This window comes from Perognathus longimembris, chromosome 3 (assembly GCF_023159225.1).
Source record: "Perognathus longimembris pacificus isolate PPM17 chromosome 3, ASM2315922v1, whole genome shotgun sequence".
NCBI lineage: Eukaryota > Metazoa > Chordata > Mammalia > Rodentia > Heteromyidae > Perognathus > Perognathus longimembris.
Genome location: NC_063163.1, coordinates 69,278,728 through 69,303,225, shown reverse-complemented (window position 1 = coordinate 69,303,225; position 24,498 = coordinate 69,278,728). Strand labels below are relative to the sequence as shown.

Sequence of the window (24,498 nt, the reverse complement as noted above, 5' to 3'; positions counted from 1 at the left end):
CTTCTCGCTCAAGGCTAGCACTCTGCCACGTGAGCCACAGCGCCGCTTCTGGCCGTTTTTTCTGTATATGTGGTGCTGGGGAATCGAACCTACGGCCACCTGTATCCGAGGCAGGCACTCTTGCCACTAGGCTATATCCCCAGCCCCTTCCCTTTCTTTTTAAAGGATCTTACCTTTAGTAAGGATTTTATTAGAAGCCCACTTTTGTTCTATAGAATTCTGTAATGCAGGTTTTTATGGTCTTTTTGATAATTATGTTTACAATATCCAATTTGGTCATTTAATAAAACTGTATGGACAGTATAGACTTTTAAGCCATATATCACTTGGTTAAATGGTTTGTAATGGTAGTCAGTCCCACCTCCCGGTAATGTCTGTTAAGGTATTTTTGGCGCATGTGTTGGTTTGGAATTGTTTTGTGCTTTTTAAATTTAAACTTTACTGCTTTGATATAATTTCAGTTTGCATTGACTTTTTGTTTTCAAGGAATGGGAATGGAAGGCATAGGATTTGGAATAAATAAAATGGGAGGTAAGAAATTGAAAGTGAAGTACAAAATAATCTCGTAGGTCTGGCTTTCTTCTTTGTCTTCTCTCTCTTCTCTTTTATGCCTTGCATGATATTCCCACCGGGGTTTCCAAAAGGTTTGCATCTAGAAACCACTCTACCTGTCCATTGTTGCAGTGGGTGTAGCTGTTGATTCTGGCTCTCTCTAGCTCTGTGACTTGGGGCAAATCACTCCATCTCTCTGGACCTCTGTCTGCTTTGTGTATCATCCAGAGGGTTGGGACCAAGCTAATTTTTGAAGGTGGTGATAATTTTCAAAGTTGGGTTTATGTCTTTTTCTTGCAAATGCTCTGGAACTTGGTAGGTTCTTGGCCAAAGATGCCAAAGAGATGTTTTTTTTCCCTTTCTCTGGTGTGTCTGAGCCAGCAGTCTTCCTGTGATGGCACTAAGACACACCCCTTTTTTGCAGGCATGGAGGGACCCTTTGGTGGTGGTATGGAAAACATGGGGCGATTTGGATCTGGGATGAACATGGGCCGGATAAATGGTAAGACCCCTGTTTCCTTCTGCTCCTACTGTCCTCTGCTAGCTATGAGCTCCTAGTGCCTTTTAGACTGCTGATGTCCCATCTCTGCTTTTCTTCTGACTCATGTCTTTTGAGTCACTTTAAATATTTCAGAGCTAGACTTAGCTCACTTATTCACTGAACTCTTGAAGTATCCATTGTTTAGAATCTCCCCATTACTTGTCCTGTAAAATTTTAACTTTCTTACACTTGCCAGTGTTTTAAAGAATATATATATGTATCTTTTCTTTTCTTTTTTTTTTTTTTTGGCCAGTCCTGCGGCTTGGACTCAGGGCCTGAGCACTGTCCCTGGCTTCTTCCCGCTCAAGGCTAGCACTCTGCCACCTGAGCCACAGCGCCCCTTCTGGCCGTTTTCCATATATGTGGTGCTGGGGAATCGAACCAAGAGCTTCTTGTGTAGGAGGCAAGCACTCTTGCCACTAGGCCATATTCACAGCCCTATATATATATCTTTTCTTATGCTTTACATATGATCTCCAGCATTAGGAATTTCTTGTCAAGTTCGTACCTTCCCAGGATTGCTGGGTTGGGTGGTTCTTGATCATCCTTGTGCTCAGAGAGACTAATCAAGTACCCACACCTAATACAACATGTTCTGTAGACTACTGTCATTCAGATATCACGGTCCTGCCACCTCCCAACAAGTCTGTAACATTAACACCATGTTACTCCATTTGGTCCTTGCAAGCACCACATGGCACATGTCAGAACTTGAGGCAGTGACTTGCCTGAGGTCATGTGGCTACTGTGCCATGGATAGTATAAACCCACGCTGCTCCAGAGTGGGGCTCTTCATCATGCCCATGTCCTGCTTTCTAGAAACGCCTCCAGCACAGTGTCAGCCTTGGTGCTGAGAATCTGGAAGTCTTCTTAAAGCCATCTTTGCTGGTTGACTCTGACCCCTGCCTACTACTGGAAAGCTGCTATTGTTATTCTTTCTGCTCTTCTGGCCTGGGTACTTATGAATGATATAGGTTGTAGTAAGTAGAATGTGAAGAAGAGGTGTGGAGAGAGCAGGTGTCTAGGTGTCTTGGGCTGTCCCTGGGGAGCTGGGTGTGGGGTTGGTTTTTGTTGCCTTGTTGAAACAAGATTATCTAGGCAACAGAAGATGCTGTAGAAGTCAAGTTGCTGTTAGCAATGGGAATAGAGGTTTGTGTTTGCAGGGTGATTTTAGGCTTTCCTACTACGTTTTTGTGCATGGGACTTATTAAAAGTTATGGGACATGTGGCTTGATCAAATCTGAATAGATGGGTGATTAGGGAGGAAATTGAGGTTGCAGTGCAGCTCTACAGTAGGCAAATATGGGTGAGCTTGTTACATACAGACAAGTAGGTATTGTCTGTTGTGAAGGTTCCAGATGTTTGTTCTCTGCAGAGAACCCAAACGTGGGTGCTGGTTGTTGGTGCTGGGTACTTCTGTGCAGCTGACCCCATGTGCTCCCTCTCCAGCCTCACCCTGGATCTGGATTTCTCAGATTTGAGTGAACTTGCCCTAGAGCTCTTGGTTGGGAATGACACTGAAGAACTGAGAGCTCTTTTGCATTTGACTTGTTTATTTGATGAACACAATCTGTCCCCGGTCACCAGTGCCAACCTGAGCCTGGCAAGTTGGTGCCCAATGCTCCTGTGGCAGTTTGGGAAAGTTAATTGTGAGGCCTTAGCCAAAGCATTCAGGCCTGCTGCATATGGCCTCTTCATCTGAGAAGCTGGGATGCTTTCTTTGTGTTTCTTGAGCTGAGTGGGCCTTGTCTGTCTACCCTCAGACAGCATATTAGCCTTGATTCAAACTATAGTATTCCCATCTTTGCCGGAGTCAGTGATTCATAACTCCTCTGAGCCTCTTCCATAATTTTAATTGTTCACTGAAGGAAGGATGCAGGGACCACTTAACAACATTGTTTGTAATTGGGCCATAAAAAGTGTCCATTAAGTTGGGCATTGGTGGCTCATGCCCGTTATGCTATGTATTCAGGAGGCTGAGATCTTGAGGATTGCTTTTGAAGCCAGCATGGGCAGAAAAGTCCCCATGAGGTTCTTGCCTCCAGTTCACCACCTAAAAACTGAAAGTGGTGTTGTGGCTCAAAGTGGTAGAGTGCTAGTCTTAAGAAAAAAGCTTGGACAGTGCCCAGGCCCTGAGTTCAAGCCCCACGAGCAACAAAAAATAATTTTGGTTTTGGAGATAGAACCCAAGGCCTCACTGAGCTGCCTGTGCCCAGCCTACTAATACTAGGTTTTCAGACACCTCCTCTCAGTATGGGATGTGACATGGATGTACCAGGTAGGAGTTGTGAGTAGCTTCACAAGCAGGTATTCACTGTTGTGCACCTTTATCCCCAGAAGCTCAGGGCTTTTTTTTTTTTTTTTTGCCAGTCCTGGCCCTTGGACTCAGGGCCTGAACACTGTCCCTGCCTGGCTTCTTTTTGCTCAAGGCTAGCACTCTGCTACTTGAGCCACAGTGCCACTTCTGGTCATTTTTCTATATATGTGGGTGCTAGGGAATCAAACCCAGGGCTTCATGAATATGAGGCAAGCACTCTTGCCACTAGGCCATCCTCCCAGCCAGGGTTTTGTTTTTAATAGCTTATACTAGTAATATGTGCTAATTAGGAACTTTAAAAATAATAACACCAACAAAATTGTAAAAGCTTACAAAGAAGTTGCCCAGATCCCATTAGGTAGGAGGGTTAGGTTAACTCAGGAACCAGTAGAGAAATGTGTGCAAAGGCAGTGTGCTCTGAACTTGATCAGCCTTCACCTCACCCCAACTTGGTGTGTGACCCTGTCAGCTTATTGATTGGTGTGAACCTCAGATTTCTTTGTGAAGGAGCAGTGCAGGGCAGGCTGGGTATGAGGGTATGAGGTGGAATGATGACAGAAAGTTCCTGGATAGGTATGTGGTGAGTACCAGGAGGTATCACTGCTAGATCAGCCAGCTCTCAGCAGCCTGTGTTGACTGCTGCAGGTGTCTCCCAGTTTCTATGGTAGCTATGGCTGTCAGAGTTAGTAGTTAGCCAACATGGTGTGGTTGTTATGGGTCTGTAGTTGTTTTGTTTTGCATGTTTGAAACATCATGGTTATTCCTGGAAAGGCCTAGGGTAATATTTTTTTCCACAGAGATGGAACGTGGCATGGGTGGAGGATTTGAGAGAGACTTTGCCAGAAACGAGATGGGAATGGCTCGAAGCTTTGGAGAGCCCCTTGGCAGAGGAATGGGTAAGATGGCCCCTCAGACCCCATGTGGGCGGAGTCGACCCCTGGGCTGAAAGGCTGCCTAAGCTCAGCCTTATGTAGTCGGGGCTTCTTTCTCAGGCAAAGTCTGCTGGTGTTCTTTGGGCTTGAAAAAAAGATCTGTCTTATAGACCTATTGGTTCTTTCTAGAACCCTTTTTCTTCTTTCAGATGGCTTCTTTTTATAATTGACTTATGGTTTCTGCTACTGTAGGAATTAACACTGCTTCATAACATAGCTGAGCAAGCAGGAATCTCCCTCTTTGGGGCCCAGACTCTCCAGTGAGCTTTATGGATGCTCTGGAGAGAGATGTGGAGGACAGGGACATTTTATTGCACTGGAGGCTTTGAGTATTGGTAGAGAAATTTTTTTTTAGTTTGGCAAAGCAGTTTCTTTTTTTGCTTCACCATAGGTGTCTTCTTTCTCCATCTAGTTTAGATAGTTCTAAGAATTGGAATTTTCCTGTCTGTCCTTGGGCTTTGAAGCTGTTTTTCTCAAAGGTGCCTAGAGCACTGGTCCTCCCTGCCTCTGGCTGCTTCTCCTGCTGTGCCTGCATGAAGCTGCTCAGTTTAGAGTGCTTGAGTAGAGTGCTTGAGGGCAGGGGATCAGGATTCTAGGCTAGTTGATAACTACTTGGTATGAGCTGTATGTATAGAGTTTGTGAAGGCCTAGATAGATTGTCTTGAGGTTTAGCCTTCAGCTCAGCATCTTTACTCTAGGTCTTCTCTAGCCCTCCCATCTGCTGTGTTCTTTCTGGAGGTCAGAAACTACTAGAGCCTGCTTGCCAAGATGCTCTGTTTGGTGGCGACTTTAAAGGCTTGTTTTCTCTCACGGTGGTTGGGTATCTTGGCTGGTGTCCTTGAATCTTACAGGTTGCTAGTGAATTCTGGGGGTGCTTGATCTGACTACTTCTGCCTATTCCCATGTTTTTTGTTTTTTGCTAGTCCCGGAACTCAGGGCCTGAGCACTGCCCCTGGCTTCTTTTTGCTCAAGGCTAGCACTCTACCTCTTGAGCCACAGCACTACTTCTGGCTTTTTCTATATATGTGATGCTGAGGAGTCAAACCTAGGGCTTCATACTATATAGGCCATATTCCGAGCCCCCTCCAGGGTGTTTTTAAAGTTATGGAATTTTGGGGAGGATGAATGCATATTTGCATGTGACTCTGGTAATGAAAACTTACCTTGTTGGACTTGACTGGCTGCTGCTGTTCCTCCTGCTCCTCCTCTTCCTCCTTCTCCTCTTCTTCTCCTCTCCCCCTCCTCCTCCTTTTTTTTTTTTTTTTTTCCCCAGTCCTGGGGCTTGAACTCAGGGCCTAGGCACTGTCCCAGAGCTGCTTTTTGCTCAAGGGTAGCACTCTGCCACTTGAGCCACAGCGCCACTTCTGGCCTTTTCTGTTTATGTGGTACTGAGGAATCAAACCCAGGGCTTCATGCATGCTAGGCAAGCACTCTACCACTAAGCCACATTCCCAGCCCTTGACTGGCTTCTTTTTGGGCCTGGGCACTGTCCTTCAGCTTTCGTTTTTGTGTTCAAGATTAGCTCTCTACCACTTGAGCCATAGTTCTACTGGCTGGGGGTGAGTTGGGTGGGTAGTTTGTGGTTTTTTTTTTTTTTTTTTGGCCAGTCCTGGGCCTTGGATTCAGGGCCTGAGCAGTGTCCCTGGCTTCTTCCCGCTCAAGGCTAGCACTCTGCCACTTGAGCCACAGCGCCCCTTCTGGCCGTTTTACATATATGTGGTGCTGGGGAATCGAACTGGAGCTTCATGTGTAGGAGGCAAGCACTCTTGCCACTAGGCCATATTCCCAGCCCAGGTGGGTAGTTTTTATTGGACTTCTCTGCCCAAACTGGCTTTGAACCATAATCCTCAGATCTCAGTCTCTTGAGTAGCTAGGGTTAGATGTGAGTCACTGGCACCTGACTGGCTTCCTTTTTATGTCATGGAATAGTTGAGTATTTAAAAAATACTCTAAAATGTACTGTCATTTGCTAAAATGTGGTTACTTCTGTCCAGAAGAACAAGGTGACATAACTACACCCATAATTCCTTTTTCTGGCTTTTCATCTTCAGTCATTGCCACTCTGTGTCCTTCAAGTCTATTGCTGCTGTGGCTCAGGGGTGGATGTGGCCTTCTTATTTATGAGGTTGCCTTACATGGCAACAGGAAGCTTTTCCTGACCTCACCTTAATGGGCTTGTCACCTGCGTTCCGTGCTGCTTTTGCAACATTCTTTTGTTCCAAATAAAATTTCTGTGTGTATCTTTTGGTACTTGGAACTCAAGACCTCGGTGCTGTCTTGTAGCTTTTTTGCTCAAGTCTGGAGCTCTCCCACTTGAGTCACAGTTCTGCTTTTAACTTTTTTTTGCTGGTAAGTTGGAAATAAAATATTTTCCTGTCCTAGATGGTTTTAAACCTTAATCCTTAGATCTCAGCTTCTTGAGTAGTTAGAATTTTGGATGTGAGCCACTAGTGCCCGGCCCAAATTAAAAAAAAAAAAAAGTCCAGATAAAGGATAGTTATCCAGATTAGTGCATTAAGGATTGAGGTCTGCTGCCTTGTGTAGTGTCTCCAGCCCATTGTCCCTTCTCCCATTGGGGCAGTAGATCTTACTTGTACAGACATCTATATTTGTTAGTTCAAAGACAGATCTGTGGTCCTTGATCTTAGAAGATGGAATGTAGCTGAAGGGGAGCATCAGAGGTCAGCATACAGACACAGTGTTGAGGTATAGGGGTGATGTTTCTCAGGCCTTCGGGCAGTCATGTGAGCAGCACAGAATGTATCTCAGGACCAGAAAAGGCATTGCTCTGGATGCCTGATGAACAGCCATGCTTTGTTTAGAGCAGCAGTGCCAGGGTGCAGTGGAAGCTGGAGGACTGGGGTTGGCAGAGGCCATAGCATGTCAGCTGCAGAGGGCGGGAAGGTTGGGGGTCAGGACTGAGAGTTAATGTCATGGTAGGTTACATAGCACACTGGTGGGAAGCAGTGACTGCTGCCTAGGAAAGCAGAGTGAGCTGGCTGGGCCATCTCAGTTATCATGGAAGAGTGAGCTTGCTACTTGCTGGCAAGCAGAGTTCATTGTTCTTGGTGTGCTTTCCCATCTCCCTGGTCTAGCAGGCAGAGTATAAGACACAGCTGTGGGCTAGCTTTTAATTGCTTGGTGTTCATTATGGTAACAGTATGAAGCCTTTGTACAAGTGTACTTGAGGACCCAAGAAGTTGGGTATACGTTCTCACATGCAGCAAAAGGGTGAAGAGAGACTTTGGAAGGGGATGTTAGCAATGGCATTAAACCAATGCCAACGAAGTATGATGAGCCAGCATCAGCGTTTTCTGTGTGGAACAGTGCTTTGTACTTTGTCTCCATCTTGGCATTGGGTTTGTTCTGGGCTTTTTCTGGGCAGGCCCATGTGCAGGCACTGTTTCCCCTTTCTCACTGTTGTGGGCTCAGGAGTGGTGTTGAGTGGATGTGGTGGCTTTAGACTTGTGAGCATGAGTCTCAGGGAGGCATGGATTTTCTGCCAGGTGAGACGTGGAAGCCTCAGGGCTGAGGGGTCCAGATCAGCTTTGGGAAACTCCGGAGCAAGGACTGAGACTAATTTTTCTCTCACTTTTGAGTTCAGCTTGGTGGTGGGGGGTGGGAGGGAGTGCACAGGTTCTTCGCTCTGCTGGACGCATTCTGGAGCTACAGAGGGTCCCAGTATTGTGACCATCAATTAACATCACCAAGGACTCTTGAGTCTTTGTCATGTGATCTTGTCTGTGTTTCTCAAACCTTTCCCCCTTTTGCTTTCTTAAAAAAAAGAATTATCAGTAGTATTTTCTGCTTTGGAATCTGTAATGAACAAATTTTTATTATAATAGAGAAATTTGGCTAATTGTTTTTTCTTCCTGATTTCCTTAGAAATCCTAAGTAATGCACTGAAGAGAGGAGAGATCATTGCAAAGCAGGGAGGAGGTAGGAAATGCTTAGTTTTCTGTTTTGATTTTGAGAACAGGCTGTTAATGGGGGATGCAGACTACCCAGGGTGGGAGCTTGCTCTGTCTTTTCCTAGCTATGTGATATGTGCCAAGTGACTGAACCTCTCTTTGTGTTAGCTACGTGTAAGATGTGTTGTAATAGTACCTGCCCTCAGAGAGTTGTGAAGAATTGAGCCTGTGTGTGTATATGTATGTGTTGTGTGCTGTTAGCCTTGTCTCTATCTATTACTACACTGATGTAGTTTAATACTGCTAAAGTATACATTCCTAAAAGTAGTTTCTTCTACCTGGCTGTAAAACTGAAAGTACACCATCTAATACATAACACATGCTTATTGAAATGTGCAGATATACTCAAAGTTTCAGAAAATGATTTACAAAAGTAATTATCTGCAGGCTCATTGCCAAGCCGGAAGTGTTGTGAGCATTCTAGTATTTGCCCTCCTGGGCTGCAGTTTAGTGGGCATTTAGAATGTCCTCTGTAGCCGGGGCACATCTGTTGGGGCTGCTTGCAGAGCTCTGCTAGCACTGTTTCTTCCTGGTCCTCTCTATGGGCATCAGGCACTGCCCTCCTTCCTGCTGCTCTTGGGCAAGCTCCTTTTTCTTAATGATATGAGGAAGTTAGTTTCGGGCCCATTCTGCTCAAAAAGTCTCATCATTCTTCACATTAGTCTTCATTTGGCCACGTAGTATATATTGCTTTTCAGCTAAGGAAACTGGCCTGGAGAGAGAGGTGGGGTAAGGTGTGCCAGTTTGCAGCCGTGGTCCATTAGAACCAGTTACAGAAGTTTCTGGGTATCCTCCTGCTGCCTTTGCCTGTGAGTCTGGGCTGCGTGGGTCAGTCAAGCTGGTGGTGGCTGGACCTCAAGCTCTGCATTTGGGAGGTGCTGGGCCAGACATGCCCTATCCAGTACTGCCGACCTATCTGGGCCTCTGGCAGAGAGTCTACCCCACACTATGCTAGCTTTTTCCCGCCACTACCAGAGAAGTAACATTCGGCCAGCAATTTCTCTTAACAGAGTATAAGGTCCTTGGAAATGGACAGCTGCATACATTTGTTCCCACAGGAGCCATATGAGCATTCTGTTTTTTCCATTTGTTTCTGCTTGGTTGTGTGGTTATGTCATTGCCTCTCTGTGTCCAGGAAGAGCTAAAGAAATGCAGGCTGGTCCCACAGGACTTCTTAGGGGACAGGTTGGGATAGAACCGGGGTTTGGTACGTGATGTTGAGTTTCAGTCTCCACCTTGTAACTCCTGCCCCCTGCTTGTACCAAGTGATTGTCCTTAGCATTTCTCCATGTCTGGTGAAGGGAAGCTGCATGGAGTGTTGTGTGTGGCCCATAAAGTTTGCCATAGGTCCAGCACCCCAGAAGCAACATGGAGAGGTGTGTTCTTTTTAGATTGTGTTATGGAAGTTTCATGTGTGTCATGGAATTGGAAGAATGGTGGTCAGGACCCCGGACCCCTGTGAATTCATTACCTTGCTTTAGTAGTTACCAGCATTTGAGAGTGTCTGCATGTTGATGGTCTGTGGTTGAACTTCAGTGCCCAGCTGTGGCACATGTGCCCTAATACCCCTGTGTTCTATGTCCCTATTTCAGGTGGAGGAGGTGGCAGCGTCCCAGGGATTGAGAGGATGGGCCCTGGCATTGACCGCATTGGGGGGGCCGGCATGGAGCGCATGGGCGCCGGCCTGGGCCACGGCATGGATCGAGTTGGCTCCGAGATGGAGCGTATGGGCCTGGTCATGGACCGCATGGGCTCTGTGGAGCGCATGGGCTCAGGCATTGAGCGCATGGGCCCCCTGGGCCTTGACCACATGGCTTCTAGCATCGAGCGTATGGGCCAGACCATGGAGCGCATTGGCTCTGGAGTGGAGCGCATGGGTGCCGGCATGGGCTTCGGCCTGGAGCGTATGGCCGCGCCCATCGACCGTGTGGGCCAGACCATTGAGCGCATGGGCTCCGGTGTGGAGCGCATGGGCCCTGCCATCGAACGCATGGGCCTGAGCATGGAGCGCATGGTGCCCGCTGGCATGGGGGCCGGCCTGGAGCGCATGGGCCCTGTGATGGATCGCATGGCCACTGGCCTGGAGCGCATGGGTGCCAACAACCTGGAGCGCATGGGCCTCGAGCGCATGGGCGCCAACAGTCTTGAGCGGATGGGCCTCGAGCGCATGGGCGCCAACAGTCTTGAGCGGATGGGCCCTGCCATGGGACCAGCCTTAGGTGCTGGCATTGAGCGCATGGGCCTGGCCATGGGTGGCGGAGGCGGTGCCAGCTTCGACCGCGCCATTGAGATGGAGCGTGGAAACTTTGGAGGAAGCTTCGCAGGTTCCTTTGGTGGAGCTGGAGGCCATGCTCCTGGGGTGGCCAGAAAGGCCTGCCAGATATTCGTAAGAAATGTAAGTGACTTAAGAACTCTTCATAGGGTTAGCCATAAGGAGAGGAAGTCAGTGGACCAAACACTGGTAGGCAGCAGGGGACCATTGTGGAGAGCAAACCTTGTTTGTCCCTGACCCTGGAAGGGTGTAGAGTGAGGCCAGAATATGAGGACTGAAGGCAGGAGCAGTGGTCCTGGCATGCCAGGGAATAGAGCAGGGGGTAGAAGACACCACTTTCTCAAACCTTGTGATTCAGAGAAGGGAGGCTTTAACTATGTGTAGTACCTTGGCCACTTGGTAGCTGTCATTAGGAGGTTCTGTGGCTGCTTCTTATATTCCCCTCCTGAGAGCTCTGCTCTCTGGCTTTCCATCTGCCATGGGCAGAGAACTGGCTCTGCTCCTCCAGAACCTCATTCCAGATACAGTCCCCTGTGTGTGTACGGGGGCTGCATGGTGAGACCTTCTCATGGGAACTGCTAGGGATGGAGCATACTAGGGGAGCACTCTTCCCTTGATGCCACCCCCAAGAAATGGCTTGAGCAGGCCATCCTCATGGATAGTTGGGTGATTTTTCCTTTAGACTTGGTTGAATTGCACATTAGTCTACCTCTTTTTCCCCTCAGCTCCCATTTGATTTTACTTGGAAGATGCTAAAGGACAAATTCAACGAATGTGGTAAGTGTGAGAAAGGCTGTGTAGGTGTTTTCCTGTGTTGTGGCTTGTTGGTGATGCTTGGGTCTACTGCAGACCCTCCTAGTCTCCCCAGCTGATGCCTAGCACTGAGGAGTCGGCCTTGCCATTGTTCTGTGTCCTGGGATTTGTCAGGTGCCTTACACCTGTGTTCCTTCCCTTCCCTTTGAGAAAGATCTTGCTAGGTCGCCCAGGTTGGCCTTGAACTTTCAGTGCTCACTTCAGCCTCCTGAGTGATGGAATTACAGTTGAGTGTCACCCTACTCACCTTTTGGGGCTTTTGAAAGGAGGTAGTACCCTCCTTTATAGGTGAGTCGCACGAAGCAGTCTTCCTTGGGTCACATAGCTTTACAGGTAAGAATCTCCTGTGAGACCAGGTTGCTTTCTCCCATAGAGCTGTTGGTTTGGAGTGAGGGTTTCTGATGGCCATTTCTTGACATACCAGACAGCCTTTCTCGAAGGCTTCCTTTGTGGTTGAAGTGAAGCTTAAATCTCTCTTCACCCTCTAGTATGAGCCCAGCTTGCATCACCGCTGCCTTTCTCAGCTGTGTCAGCCCTGGGCTGTCTTCTCACTTCCTGTTTCACAGGGCTTGGCTCACATTTCACCACTTGCTGCTTCTCCCTGCCCTTGGCTAGGGGAAGCTGTCAAACTGCTTTCCTGCTCATCTCTTCCCCTCTCTTCCATTGTAGTTTCCCCATTGCAGGGTGGGACCATGCCACTCCCCCCTCTGAGAAAGTGCTCACACACCACAGGCCCTGGGGAACTTGTCCTGTCATCCTCTTAAGCTCCTCTTGTCCTTCAACCTGTATGTGCCAGCATTCCTGGCAGGAGTCTGCTGAGCTTCTACCAAAGTTCTTTGGGAACTTGGCCATGAGAAGCCCTTGGGAGGGAGAGGAGGGTTAGCTCTCTCCAGATGGAGTTGATAGCTCTAGAGAGTTGGGGTCCCCTATCCTTGGCTACACTGTCCTGTCCTGGCTTCTAGATGTGCTTGCACAGGGCTCCACATATGTGGGTGTGGAACAGCTGTTTAGGCTTGTTGGGACAGTACAGAGGGGCAAGTAGCTGAATTAGTGAAGCAGAGATGGGACCTCTGAAGATCTCACTCATGGCTGGGAATGTGGCTTAGTGCTTGCCTAGCATGCATAAAGCCCTCAGTACCACATAAACAGAAAAAGCCAGAAGTGGTGTTATTGCTCAAGTGGTAGAGTGCTAGCCTTGAGCAAAAGAAGCTCAGGGACAGTACTCAGGCCCTGAGTTCAAGCCCCAGGACTGGCAAAAAACAACAACAAAAACTTCGCCCAACCCCTGGGTCTGTGGCACTTCCTAAAGCATAAAGGGAGTGTTTAAAGCCCCTAGGGAGACGGATGACTGGGCAGAATTAGAGCAATGGCAGTATGGCTGGGGGGCGATGGTTACTGGCTCTGGCTGTGGCAGTTGTGAGCATTTGTGCCCCTTTTTGACTGTCATTAAGGCCCAACAAGCGGTCTGGACTGAGTGGAGCCCAGACTGAGACTGGGCTCTGATTTGCCTGACGCGTGTGGTCTCTTCTTCCTTCTTCTCCGTGCCAGGCCATGTGCTGTACGCTGACATCAAGATGGAGAACGGGAAGTCCAAGGGGTGCGGTGTGGTTAAATTTGAGTCGCCAGAGGTAGCCGAAAGAGCCTGCCGGATGATGAATGGCATGAAGCTGAGTGGCCGGGAGATAGATGTTCGAATTGATAGAAACGCTTAAGCGGTTGCCTTTTTTAAACATCAATACCAGACCTCCGAATTTGTATTTTTTCTTGTTAACCATTTTAATTTGTTGGCTGGATGTATAAAGATGTTTAAAAAATTCAGTTGCTTTTTGGGGTAATTTGAATTACTTTTTTAATGACTGGGGTACCATTTGACTGTTTGCATTGAGATTGCAATGTGCGCAATTGTTTTTGTAGTTGTGGCATCTTGACATCGAATATGACTTTGATAATAAATACCAGTTCCTGAGAGCAACTGGCCCTGTGTGTGTGTTGAGGCAGCCGTCTGAAGTTTGGGGAGCTGGGCCCCTTCAGTTGTCCTTTTCCTTTAGGATTTGTGTGGCCGGTGGCTGGGAGGACAAGGGTCATGACTGGGTTAGGAAACTCCCATGGCAGCTTTGTTCAAAGGCTCTTTGACTGCAGGGCTGGCTGTAGGACAGCCCTGAAAGCCACCTGTCTGCCTCTTGTCTCTGGGGCTCAGGCACAGTCTGCTACTTTTTGCTAAGCAGTGTGGCAGTTTCCATCAGAGGTTGGGGTGAACTTGGTACCATGACCCTGGGCATCTGGAACCCCACCTGGCCCCTGATGGCTTTCAGAGATACCTGCTGATGGGGCTGCTGATTGTCCTGGGGATGGACATGTGCTTCCTCTTCACCTTTAGGGCTGAGAGGAGACCCTACCCCCAACCCTGTGCTTCACAGGGGTCTGCTCCATGGGGAATGCCAGTCCAACAGGAGAGGAAAGACAGGAAGCAAGGATTGCTTTAAGGAGGAGCTTTATGTGATTGCTCTGCACCTGGGCAGCCACCTCTGCCAAGCTGGGGGACCCAGGGCTCCTGTGTTAGTAGGTGGCTGGCTGGGTAGTCCTGGGTCCCAGCTTTGGGCCTATTGTGCCCTGGGAAATGGTTGGTTGTCCAGAGGATCTGCAAAGAACAATGACTTTGACTCTTCTCCCCAGAGTCACAGCATGGATAGCCCCATGGGAGTCACCGCAGGCCCCTTTCACCCACCGGGGGTCTACATACCCCAAAATCCAACGTCGTCATATACTTCCGTTTCCCTGAGAGAGCACAGTTGGGTCAGTGGGGGCCCTGTTTGCCCATCCCTCTGCCTCTCCCCCTCCCATTCCCCCCCCCCCCCCCCCAGAGCAGCAGCACTCACAGGGGCAGGAGCGCGGTCCTGGGCACATAGCCATCTGAAGAGGGATTGACACAGTTTGTCAGTGTTTCTCAGCTTGGGATGGCCTCCATGCTCCTCCCTCTTTGGTACACCTGACCCACTCACATTTGCCCTTGGGGTCCCTGCACAGCATCTCCTCCTTGTTGGTGAACTCGATCACCTCCAGGATCTCTCCACGCCGGATTCCCAGGTGCTTGCCACCCCCACGCCGAGTCTTAGCATTGGGGTCGATCATCATTCTTGTGTGAATCACGATTTCGCCTTCAAACTGGGGAGGTAAGAAAAGAGGTAGTACTACAGCCACTTCCTATTCTGGTCCCAGCCCTTCCAGATCTCTCAACTTGGCTTGGGGTCATACCTTGAACTTCTTCCGAAACTCTTTCTCTGCTTTCTCTGCCTTCCTGATCTGCTTCAGCTGCTTCGGGTCCATGGCCAGCAACTGCTGTGATGGTACCTTCTCTTTCCTGATTCCCCCCAAGAATTGGAGTACTCGTGAGCAAGAAGTGTTCCTCTTTAGAGTCAGAGAGCTCAGCCTCACCCCACCCCATGTGTCATGAGTACCTGAGCTTTGGGTCTTGTGGCATCTTGGTTGCTGGCTGTGTAGACACCACTTTATCTGGTGACAGTCAATGCTGCGTCAGAATAAAGACCCTCAAGCCCCCAGTCAGCCTCTCTCTACCCTAGCAGTAGATTTGGAGTGAGGCTGCCCTGTGTTCCATCATTTTCTTGGCCTTTTTGGGCTCCTTGGTTCTAGTGGGTTGACTGACGGCCATCAGACATACGGGAATGGCTCTACCATGCTAACCCATCTGACCCTCACAGCCATCCTGTTGGTGCCAGTAGGTGATACCATCATTCTCTTTGCTCCTGTACAAACAAAGGCTCAGAGAAGTCAAGCAGCCTGTCCAGCATTCCCCAGCAAGATTGATTTGTAGGTATGCTGTTTTGCTTATCTACTGGAGTAGGCTGAGAATTGTAATGAAATTTGGGGTCAAAAAAAGAAGGAAACTGGCATCAGTAGTTTACATCTATACTTCTAGCTACTCAGGAGGAGATCTGAGGATCATGATTTAAAGCCAGCAAACTCTTAACTCCAATTGGAATCTCTTCTTTCCAGTGAACTACCAAAATGCCAAAAAGTGGAGCTGTGGCTTATGTAGTAGAGCACAATCCTTGAGTGAAAAAGCTCAGGGACAGTGCCTGGTCCCCAAGTTCAAGCCCAGGACTTGCACCAAAATAAACAATAGTAAAGCTCTCATCTGTCATACTAGCTCCTTGGGAGACTGAGATTGGGAGATTGTGATTCACGCCCAGCCTGGGTAGAAAAGTTGGCAAAACTCAGCTAAGATCTGAGTGTGGTGGCCCACACTTGTTATCCTAGTTACAATAAGGGAGCCTGGCATAGGTGATTTGATTACCTCATAGGAAATGAGTCCCTATCTCTCCAAACAGGAAACAATTAAGAGTGTCTAGCCATTAAAACCCTGAGTTCAAACCTCAGCACCACTAGAAGCAGCCACAGCCCATCTCAAGAAACTGCAGTGTGGTGTTGGCCTGCCCCAGCTGACAGTAAGACTGGACAGGGGTTTCCCAGAGTAAGGGTTATAAGTCCATACCACTTCCTGGCAATGGAACCAAGCTTTTGGGCAGAGATCCTGGTGGCCAAGGGTCTAGCTGCCAGCAGAAGCCTCTGGAACCCCAGGGGAGGGAGAGCCTGAAGCTGAGGGCTGCTCTTAACCTTCCCAGCATTATGGCCTTGCCAGAGTGACATTGTCCAGGGACATTTACATCAGAGCCACCCAGTTCCACCAGTGCTGACCTTGGGCCCATTCCATCCAGGCATCCAGGCTGCTGCTTCAAAGGCTGCCTGAGCTTACAAGACCATGGCCTGAGCAGGCCACTCACTGCTTGTCTTTGGTGGTGTCTGCTCGTATCCTGGGAAGGGTTGGGCCCCTCTAGATGAGTCCCTGTTCTGAGAACGATGGGGGGAGCTGGGAGTACTGGCCCATGTAACTGCCTCCTAACCCCCCAGTGAAAGGATCATTTAAGAAAAAAAAAAAAAAAAAAAGCCAGGACAAGTAGTGCATGCCTAGAATCCTAGCTAGTGTGTTAGGCAGGAAGATGGAGAGTTTGAGGGTGGCCCAAGCAGTCAGTGAGAACCTGTGTTGAAAATACAGAATGGGGCTGGGAACATGACAGTGATAGAGTGCTTACCTGACATGCATGAAGCCCTGGGTTCGATTGTTCAGTACCACATAAACAGAAAAGGCTGGAAGTGGTGTTATAGCTGAAGTGGTAGAGCACTAGCCCTAAGCACAGAAAGACTCGGGGACAGAGCCCAGGCCCTGAGTTCAAGCCCCAGAACTAGAAAAAAAAAAATTGTCAGTCCTGGGGTTTGAACTCAGGGCCTGGGCACTGTCCCTGACTTCTTTTGCTCAAGGCTAGCAGTCTATTGCTTGAGCCGCAGTGCCATTTCTGGCCTTTTCTGTTTATGTGGCACTGAGAAATCAAATCCAGGGTTTCATGCATGCTAGGCCAGCACTCTGCCACTAAGCCACATTCCCAGCTCTGGCAAAACAAACTTTAAAAAAATAAAAATACAGAATGGTTGGGTTTGTGGCTCAAGTGGTATAGTAGTACTTGCGTAGCAGGCCCTGGGTTTAAGTTCCAAGTAGCTAAAAAAAAATTACTAATTTTTTTGGGGTGCTTTCTTTGGGGGTGGGGGGCTTGAACTCAGAACCTGGGGACTCTGAGCTTTTTTGCTCAAGGCTACCATTCTACCACTTGTCACAGCTCCACTTCTGACTTTCTTGGTGCTTAATTGGAGATAAGTCTCACAGATTTTTCTGCCCAGCAGGCTGGCTTGAAACTTGATTCTTAGATCTCAGCTTCCTGAATAGCTAGGATTACAGGTATGAGCTGCTGGCACCCTGCAGTAAAATAAATTCAAAGGGCAGTGCAGGCTTTGAGAGCATCTCTGCCTTCCAGGAAGCCTGAAGGCTGGTGGAGTAGAAGCCAGAGGGCTGGACTGCCCTCCCCTGCCCCCAAGCCAAGAGCAGCCCCCAGAACTAAGCCACAGAATCTCTCAGAGGAAACAGGAGGGGCCCCACCAGGAAGCTGTGCTAAGGAAAGTGTTGCAAGCACTTCCTGGGGAATGCCCAGAAGTGAAGGGGCCCAGGAAGGAGGTGGAGCTGGAGAATCTGAAGGCAGCCTGTTCTGTACCAGGACCATGGGCTGGTGGGGGAATTGGGGGCCCTTTCCTCCACCCCACTCCACCCCCTGAAGCTGCGAGCTAGGCAAGTCTTAGATCCCGAAGGTTTCTGCCTTGACCAGGGTTGGGGTGCCGCAATGAAGCTCTTTTGGTTGTCATGGAGACGTTAAACCTGGGGTGGGCTTGGAGGTACGGGGCTGCCCAGCCTGCCTTGTGACTTCGAGGAGCAGAGACTTGGAAGAAGAGGGTTGGTTTGGTTTTGTTTTTGAATCCTGGGGATAGCTGTGTCTTCCCTCCACTGCTGTGCCCTGAGTCCAGGCCTGTGTCCCCACTGGCATCTTATCCCCAGCCACAGCTGGCTCAACACTTCACATTAAATGGGTGCCAGTGGTTCACACCTGTCATCCTAGCTACTCAGGAGGCTGAGATCTGAGGATCACAGTTCAAAGCCAGCCCCCGGCAGGAAAGTCCGTGAGATTTCATTTACCAAAAAGCTTTCTCATTAGCTGGTCCTCTGTGTTTCTCCTTTGTCACCAGCCACCCCAGCAGCAGCCAGTGTGGCCTGGATCAGTGCCAACAGATTTGGGGCAGACAATGTCCTTTGAGGAGTGAGCCCTTCCTTCCCTTGCCCTAGCTGCCTGGGCAGCCAGCCCACTGACAAACCTCTGCCCCTGGGGCCTGGGTCATCTGTAGGTTCCACATGGTCGTATAACTCATAGATCTCCTCGGGGTCTCTGCAAAGATACCAGAGATGAAGGGTGCCTCCCTTAGCCCCACCCCTGGGCCTGGGCTCCCTCTCTGCACTCACGGTGGGATGTCCTTAGGCTGTTGGGCTTGGAAATGGATCCCAACTGAAGAGCAGGTTCCTCTTCCAGCTGTGGAGGGAAAAAGCACTGGAGGATGGTGGCCCTGCCCCAGACCCCCAAGCCCTTCCACTCTCTGACCCACCTGTGCCTGCTGCTGACAGTCTCCGAAAACTCTGGATATCTAGGGGGCCAGGAGGCAGTGGGGGTTTGACTGGAGGGGATCCCAGGCTGTTGGCAGGTGGCAGAGGCCTCCGTCGGGGTGGGTGTTGGGCCTGAAGATCATCTGACCTCCAGCGGGGGGTTCCAGCCAGGCCAGACCTAGGGCTGGAGCCTGCTATGGCAGAAGGCAGTGAGCTCTCAGAAGCCCAGCCAGGGAGTGGTGGCTTTTGAGGGAAACCCCTAAAGGGCTCAGAATGAGTGGGGGGTTTCTTAAACCCAGCATTGGGCTCAGGCTGTGAGAACTTGCGGTGTGACCCCTGATGTTCAGGCTGTGGAAACTTCTTGGGGAGTGAGCTGAATTCAGGCTCAGAGGAGGTCCTGGGGATACCACCCACCACAGTCTGGGGGTGCTTCTTGGAAAGCACCTTGAACTCCAGCTGTTGTGGCCTCTTGGGAATTACACTGACTTGGGGCTCTGAGGAGGTCCTGGCCAGGTCACCAAACTCAGGCTGGGGGCGCTTCCTGGGGAGGTCACTTGGCTGGGGGAGCTTCTTGGGAAATGTACTAAATTCCTGTTGGGGGGCATGGGATTGGGGGTCACAGGGTTCAGGCTTCCAGGGGGGTGTCAGAGGGACCTCACTGGACTCAAACTGTGGCAAGAACTTCTTGGGGGACCCACTGGCCTGGGATGGCTGGGACTTCCTGGGAGAAGGGCTGAAGTCAGGCTGTGGGGAGTTGGGATGGGGTTCACTGGGCCCTGGCTTTAAAGGGGACAGTGGGGGGCCCTGGCTGAACTGAGGCTGTGGCAAGGACTTCCTGATGAGGCCTCCAGCTTGGGGCTGGGGAGGCTTCTTGGGGAAGGTGCTAGACTCAGCTGGTGAGGGCTTCTGAGGGGCCTGGCTGGCCCCGGGTTGCTGGAATTTCTTGGGTAGTACACTCGGCTTGGCTTCTGAGGGGGGTCTGGTGGGGTGGCTGAGTTGGGGCTGCAGGAGCTTCTGGCCAAGTACAGGAGGCTCTGGCTGCGAGGTTTGTGTGGCTTCTCCAGCCCCGGGCTGCAGGGGTTTCCTGGGACATGATGGATCCTCGAATTGCTGGGACTTCTTTGAGACTCCACTGAGCTCAAGTTTGGAGGGCTTCTTGGGGAACTCAGTAAATTCCGGCGACAAAAACTTCTTTGGGAATTTGTTGAATTCAGGCTTTGGATGTTTTTTGGGGAGTTCACTGGGCTGTGGCTGAGAGGCCTGGAACTTGGCTTGGAGGCTCCGGAAATCCTGATGACTCCCCTGGGGGGACATGGAGTTTCAAGCTTGTTCACACAGAAGGATGGGGAGGGGAGAGACAGCTGGTACCCACAGACATGGTGGTCATAAACCATCACCCTCAACCTCTTCCTTCCCTATTTGACCTCAGCTCTGGGCCTGCTGACCCCCTTCAGCTGTCACCCCCACCAAGACTTCTCTCCTAGCCTTTTCCCCACAGTCTTTCTCCCAGTTTGGTTCCTTGGCCCCTCTCATCATCCACTTCCTAATGTCTCCCCAAGTCCTTTCTGTTCTAATTTCAAAATGCATCAGGAATCAACCACTTACCACTCTCCCCACTGTCACCCCAGCTAGAGGAACCCGCCCCACTGCCCAGATTATTGTAGCCAGTGGCTTCTCCAGTCTGCTACCGCCATCCCAGGCTTGCTCAGTCCCCCCTTCCCCCCACAGAGTTAGAGGAAGTCAGCTCACCAGGAAAAGCAAGGCCCCTGAGTGACCCAGATGTGCACATATGACACCATGGAGCAAACCTTTTTACTTGTACTGGCTTTCTGTATGTGTTGACTAGATTGATTTTTTTGTCTGTGTATGTGTGCACATGTGCACATATGTGTGCTGCTTGAGGCTTAAACTCAGGGCCTAGGGACTGTTCTTGACCCTTTTCGCTCAAAGCTGGCACTCTACTACTTGAGCCAACAGATCTAGGTCTGGCTTTTTGGTGGTTCATTGGTAATAAGAGTCTCACAGGGGGCTGGGGATATGGCCTAGTGGCAAGAGTGCTTGCATGAGGCCCTGGGTTCAATTCCCCAGCACCACATATACAGAAAACGGCCAGAAGTGGTGCTGTGGCTCAAGTGGCAGAGTGCTAGTGCTAGCCTTGAGCAAAAAGAAGCCAGGGACAGTGCTCAGGCCCTGAGTCCAAGCCCCAGGATTGGCAAAAAAAAAAAAAAAAAGTCTCACAGAATTTCCTGCCCAGGCTGGTTTTGAACCTCAACCTTCAGATATCAGTCTCCTGAGTAGTTAGGATTACAGGTGTGAGCCACTGATACCCAGTTTATCTAGGTTTGTTTCTGCTTTTTGTTTGTGTTTTTGCTGGCCTGGGACAGAACCCCAGTGCCTCATACACATTAATAAGCAAGTGCTCTACCATTGAGCTACAACTCAAGCTTCACTACCTGGTTTTTGTTTTGTTTGAAATAAGGACATAGGCCAGTGCTGAGATTACCACACCCGATTAGCACTACCACACCTGACTTGACTGGGTATTGCTGAGCCCCTGTGGCACTCTCCAGTAATCTTAGCTACCCATGAGGCTGAGATCTGAGAATCATGGTTCAAAGCCAGCCCAGGCAGGAAAGACCATGAGATTGATCTCCAATGAACCAGCAAAAAGCCAGACAGAAGTGGTGCTGGATGTAGCTGAAGTGGTAGAGCACCAGCCTTGAGCAGAAAAAGCCAAGCAAGAGTACAAACCAACTTGTTTCAGCCCCATAAGAAACACACACATACACACACACGATAATTTAGTCTCTACCCACACACAGATCCCTAGTCCTTTAGCCTTTGCAGGAAAGAGACTTGGCTCGTTTCAGCTGTCATCCAGTGCTTGGCATATAGTAGGTATTCACTCAGTAGTTACAGAAATAAAGAAAATACAGGGCCATAAAGACAGAATATTAGGTCACAGTCGCTGACACCCACATTGCTGGTGGAAGAGGCTCACCCCCCCCCCCCCCCCCCGCCATATGCACTGCTTACAGCCACAGATGCTCAAGAATGCCCAGCCTCTGAGGATGCTCTGTCCTGACCCCACAAACCTGGGCTGGAGTAGGGGAGCAGAGCTAGATTTTTTTTTTTTTTTTTTTTGCCAGTCCTGGGGCTTGGACTCAGGACCTGAGCACTATCCCTGGCTTCTTTATGCTCAAGGCTAGCACCCTACCACTTGAGCCACAGTGCCACTTCCGGCTTTTTCTGTGTATGTGGTGCTGAGGAATTGAACCCAGGGCTTCATACATGCTAGGCAAGCACTCTACCACTAAGCCACATTCCCAGCCTGAGGAGGGCAGAGCTATATGCAGTCCTTGCCTCAGTTCCCCATCCACAAATTCAGGGGATCAGGCAGGCCTGTGGGAAAGGGCCTGAAGTACTTGCTGCTCTAAATCCCTTGGCCTCAGTGAGTTGAAGCAAAGAAAGGCCCCAGGGTGACCACAGGACTAGATAAGTCAGGTTAGCAGGTCACGACTTGGTGACTGGCTCGTGGAGAAGAGGCAGCAGTGGGTACATGACCCACTTAGTCACCTTCTCATAGGAAACTTCTCTGACCCCCGCCTTTCCCCAGGCTGTCATCCACCTTAACCTAGGGAGACCTTCTTGAGCCTTTCAAGTCAGAGCAGACTTGGGTTGCAGGAGCACCCCAGTTGCTTCCCACCTTTCTGCCTTTCCCACCTTTTCTCCTGGTTCCCTCAACTGCTTGCCCACCCCCACCCTCGGGGTGCCCTCCAGTTCCCACCTGTTCCTCTTATTTCCTGGCCATTGTGGGCCCCTCCTGTGCTACTATTCCTGGGGACTCACCATGGCTGCAGGTGGGTGATGTGCCGCCTAGTGAATGGGCTAAAAGCTGCCGAGGTGGTTGTGTCCAGGAAGTTAGTTAACTGTGGCTTTGGCTCCACAGGCCAGCACGCACAGGGTGGGGAAAGCAGAGGAGGAAGGAAAGGAGGCGGAGACAGCCCCAGTGGGTCCCCAGATCCTGAGGGCACTGCTGTCCCTCCTCACTCCCTCATAGAGTTCCTTTCCTGCTGGCTACTGTCTCTTAATGCCTTTGGCAACTGGGAATCTACCCCAGTCATTAGCTCCTTGACCCTCTCCTGTCCCCTGCACTTGTCCACCTTCATGTCCTGACCTCTGGGAAAGTGGGGAAATCAGGCTTTCGGGGTTGAAGGGATGGTAAGGCCACATCTGCCTTATTTCAACACTCCTTCCTTTCAGCAAGACTTCATGGTTAGGGACAAATGACCACAGGCCAGGGCTGGTGCCTGGAGCAGAGGGCTCTACTGGGTTGGCAGGTTTGGGGGTTGGATGGATGGAGTCAATGACCTTGTTCCCAAAGAGGAAGGGGGAGGCTGTAAGGACACCCCAGGTTTCCATTGGTTGAAAGGAAGTGGAAAGAGGAGAAATGCTAGGACAGGAGAGCAGGAAAACAGTTGGGCTGTTCCCTGGGAGCCCTGGGAAGAGGGGATGAAAGCAGTGAGACCCAGTGCAAAAGTTGGGCCAGATAAGTGATAAAGATAAGGGCCAAATAAAGGCTTGGTCACAACAGAGGGGACTGTAGAACCCCGGTACTCAGTTGGCCACACATTGGAATATCCTGGGGATTCTGTCCTCTTTGGTGGGGGATGGGTGTGGCTTGAGCAAAGGTGGGGAGAGGGCTTGGTGTATGTTAGCTCCTGGGCAGGTGATTTCAATGTACAGCTTGTTTCTCTGGAGTCACGCTGAGATCCTGGGAAATATCCTGGGAAAGTGCAACTTCTGGCTCAGGTGATAAGTCAGCTCCCAGGTGGTATGGGGACCTCATTTGGAGCAGGAAAATCACAGAAAGACTCTCGGGAACAAACCCCATGAGAAAGGTCCAGTTGAGGCTAGGAAGGAGGAGGAAGCCTGGACTTTGTTTTTACAGAGCATAGCATCAGAGCCTGGTGCCAATGGCTCTAATTCTAGGTACTCAGCAGGCTGAGAAGGATCAGGGTTTGAAGCCAGCTCAGGCAGGAAAGTCTGTGAGACTCTTAATCTCCACTAATCTACAAAAAAAAGAAAAAAAAGAAAAATAGCCAGGAGAGTTGTAACACAAGTAGTGGAACACTAATCTTGAGCGAAAAGGCACAGGGATAGCGCCCAGGCCCTGAGTCCAAGCCCCAGGACTGATGATTGCATGTGTGCGCGCGTGTGCACGCACGCACGTACATACAACATAGCATTAGGAGGCAAGCACTCTTGCCACTAGGCCATATCCCCAGCCTCCCAACATAGCATTAGGATTTGGATACCTCTATGCCTGTGCATACCCAACCTGGATCACAGTTTTGGACGTGGGATGTCCTTTTTTTTTTGCCAGTCCTGGGCTTGGACTCAGGGCCTGAGCACTGTCCCTGGCTTCTTTTTGCTCAAGGCTAGCACTCTGCCTCTTGAGCCACAGCGCCACTTCTGGCCATTTTCTATATATGTGGTGCTGGGGAATCGAACTCAGGGCTTCATGTATGCAAGTCAAACACCCTTGCCACTAGGCCATATTCCCAGCCTGTGGGATGTCCTTTTTAAACAGGAGTTGTGGAGGGCAGGGATGGCCACATCCTTTCTCACAAAAAAATGGAGGGGAGAGAGAGAGGGAGAGGGAGGGAGAAGAGACAGGATAGGAGAGAGAGGGAGGGAAGAGAACAAGCAAGGATTGTCCAGAAGCATTTCATAGTAGATGTGAAATCAAAGCAAGCTAAAGTGCTGAATGACAGATGGGGATTTCTGGGGGTGTGGTCTGTCCCAAGTCTGGGACGTCATGGAGGTTGCAGCCCCAGCGAGGCACATGTAGGGCAGTGCAGCAGTAGAGGGCTGGCCTGACCTCCAAGGCTTGTGTCACCTCTCCGCGGAGTATGGTTGCCGTAACTACCTGTGATCAGGTGGCAACAACGAAAATGCAAACCCATAGGGATGGGAGCATGGGGCAGGGTCCATCTGGAGGGGTTCACGTCTTTGGGACGCAGCTCTGGAAGGAGAGGAGCCTGGC

The 24,498-nt window shown here is 50.0% G+C and overlaps 2 protein-coding genes across 11 annotated transcripts in view; one reads left to right on the top strand and one right to left on the bottom strand.

Moving 5' to 3' along the window:
- Window positions 1-13,366, top strand: part of Hnrnpm (heterogeneous nuclear ribonucleoprotein M) — a 42,529-nt gene extending 29,163 nt beyond the window's left edge. For 3 of the 7 annotated variants that reach the window (XM_048342081.1, XM_048342084.1, XM_048342087.1), the window contains 7 exons: window positions 487-531; window positions 977-1,054; window positions 4,208-4,306; window positions 8,228-8,281; window positions 9,906-10,708; window positions 11,311-11,362; window positions 12,947-13,366. In XM_048342081.1, the coding sequence (XP_048198038.1) occupies window positions 487-531; window positions 977-1,054; window positions 4,208-4,306; window positions 8,228-8,281; window positions 9,906-10,708; window positions 11,311-11,362; window positions 12,947-13,110 (1,295 nt within the window). In that variant the 3' untranslated portion in view covers window positions 13,111-13,366. The remainder of the gene's footprint in view (window positions 1-486; window positions 532-976; window positions 1,055-4,207; window positions 4,307-8,227; window positions 8,282-9,905; window positions 10,709-11,310; window positions 11,363-12,946) is intronic. The other 4 variants (XM_048342083.1, XM_048342086.1, XM_048342082.1 and 1 more) reach the window with 3 other exon arrangements.
- Window positions 13,367-13,499: 133 nt separating this feature from the next.
- On the bottom strand, window positions 13,500-22,681 carry Pram1 (PML-RARA regulated adaptor molecule 1). 4 transcript variants are annotated; one of them, XM_048342089.1, is made up of 10 exons: window positions 22,299-22,681; window positions 18,452-19,751; window positions 18,312-18,378; window positions 18,167-18,237; window positions 14,854-14,908; window positions 14,651-14,756; window positions 14,398-14,560; window positions 14,275-14,308; window positions 14,139-14,173; window positions 13,500-14,036 (listed from the first exon to the last, which is right to left on the bottom strand). In XM_048342089.1, the coding sequence occupies exons 1-10, from the start codon at window positions 22,299-22,301 to the stop codon at window positions 13,999-14,001; spliced, it is 1,872 nt and encodes a 623-aa protein (XP_048198046.1). In that variant the 5' UTR covers window positions 22,302-22,681; the 3' UTR covers window positions 13,500-13,998. The 4 variants fall into 4 exon arrangements, 3 of the variants coding, with proteins under 3 accessions (XP_048198046.1, XP_048198048.1, XP_048198045.1); XM_048342091.1 differs by lacking the exon at window positions 22,299-22,681 and having other exon boundaries at window positions 14,120-14,173; window positions 18,452-19,923; XM_048342088.1 differs by lacking the exon at window positions 22,299-22,681 and having other exon boundaries at window positions 18,452-19,923.
- Between the last annotated feature and the right edge of the window lie 1,817 nt (window positions 22,682-24,498).

Excerpts from the sequence above, each read along its gene's own strand:
- Pram1 (XM_048342088.1), bottom strand. The coding sequence starts at position 19,763 with ATGTCCCCCCAGGGGAGTCATCAGGATTTCCGGAGCCTCCAAGCCAAG. Across the intron at positions 18,238-18,311 it reads CAGCCTAAGGACATCCCACC|AGACCCCGAGGAGATCTATG; the intron begins GTGAGTGCAGAG and ends GTATCTTTGCAG. Across the intron at positions 14,037-14,138 it reads TGACGACGTTGGATTTTGGG|ATCCTCTGGACAACCAACCA; the intron begins GTATGTAGACCC and ends TGTTCTTTGCAG.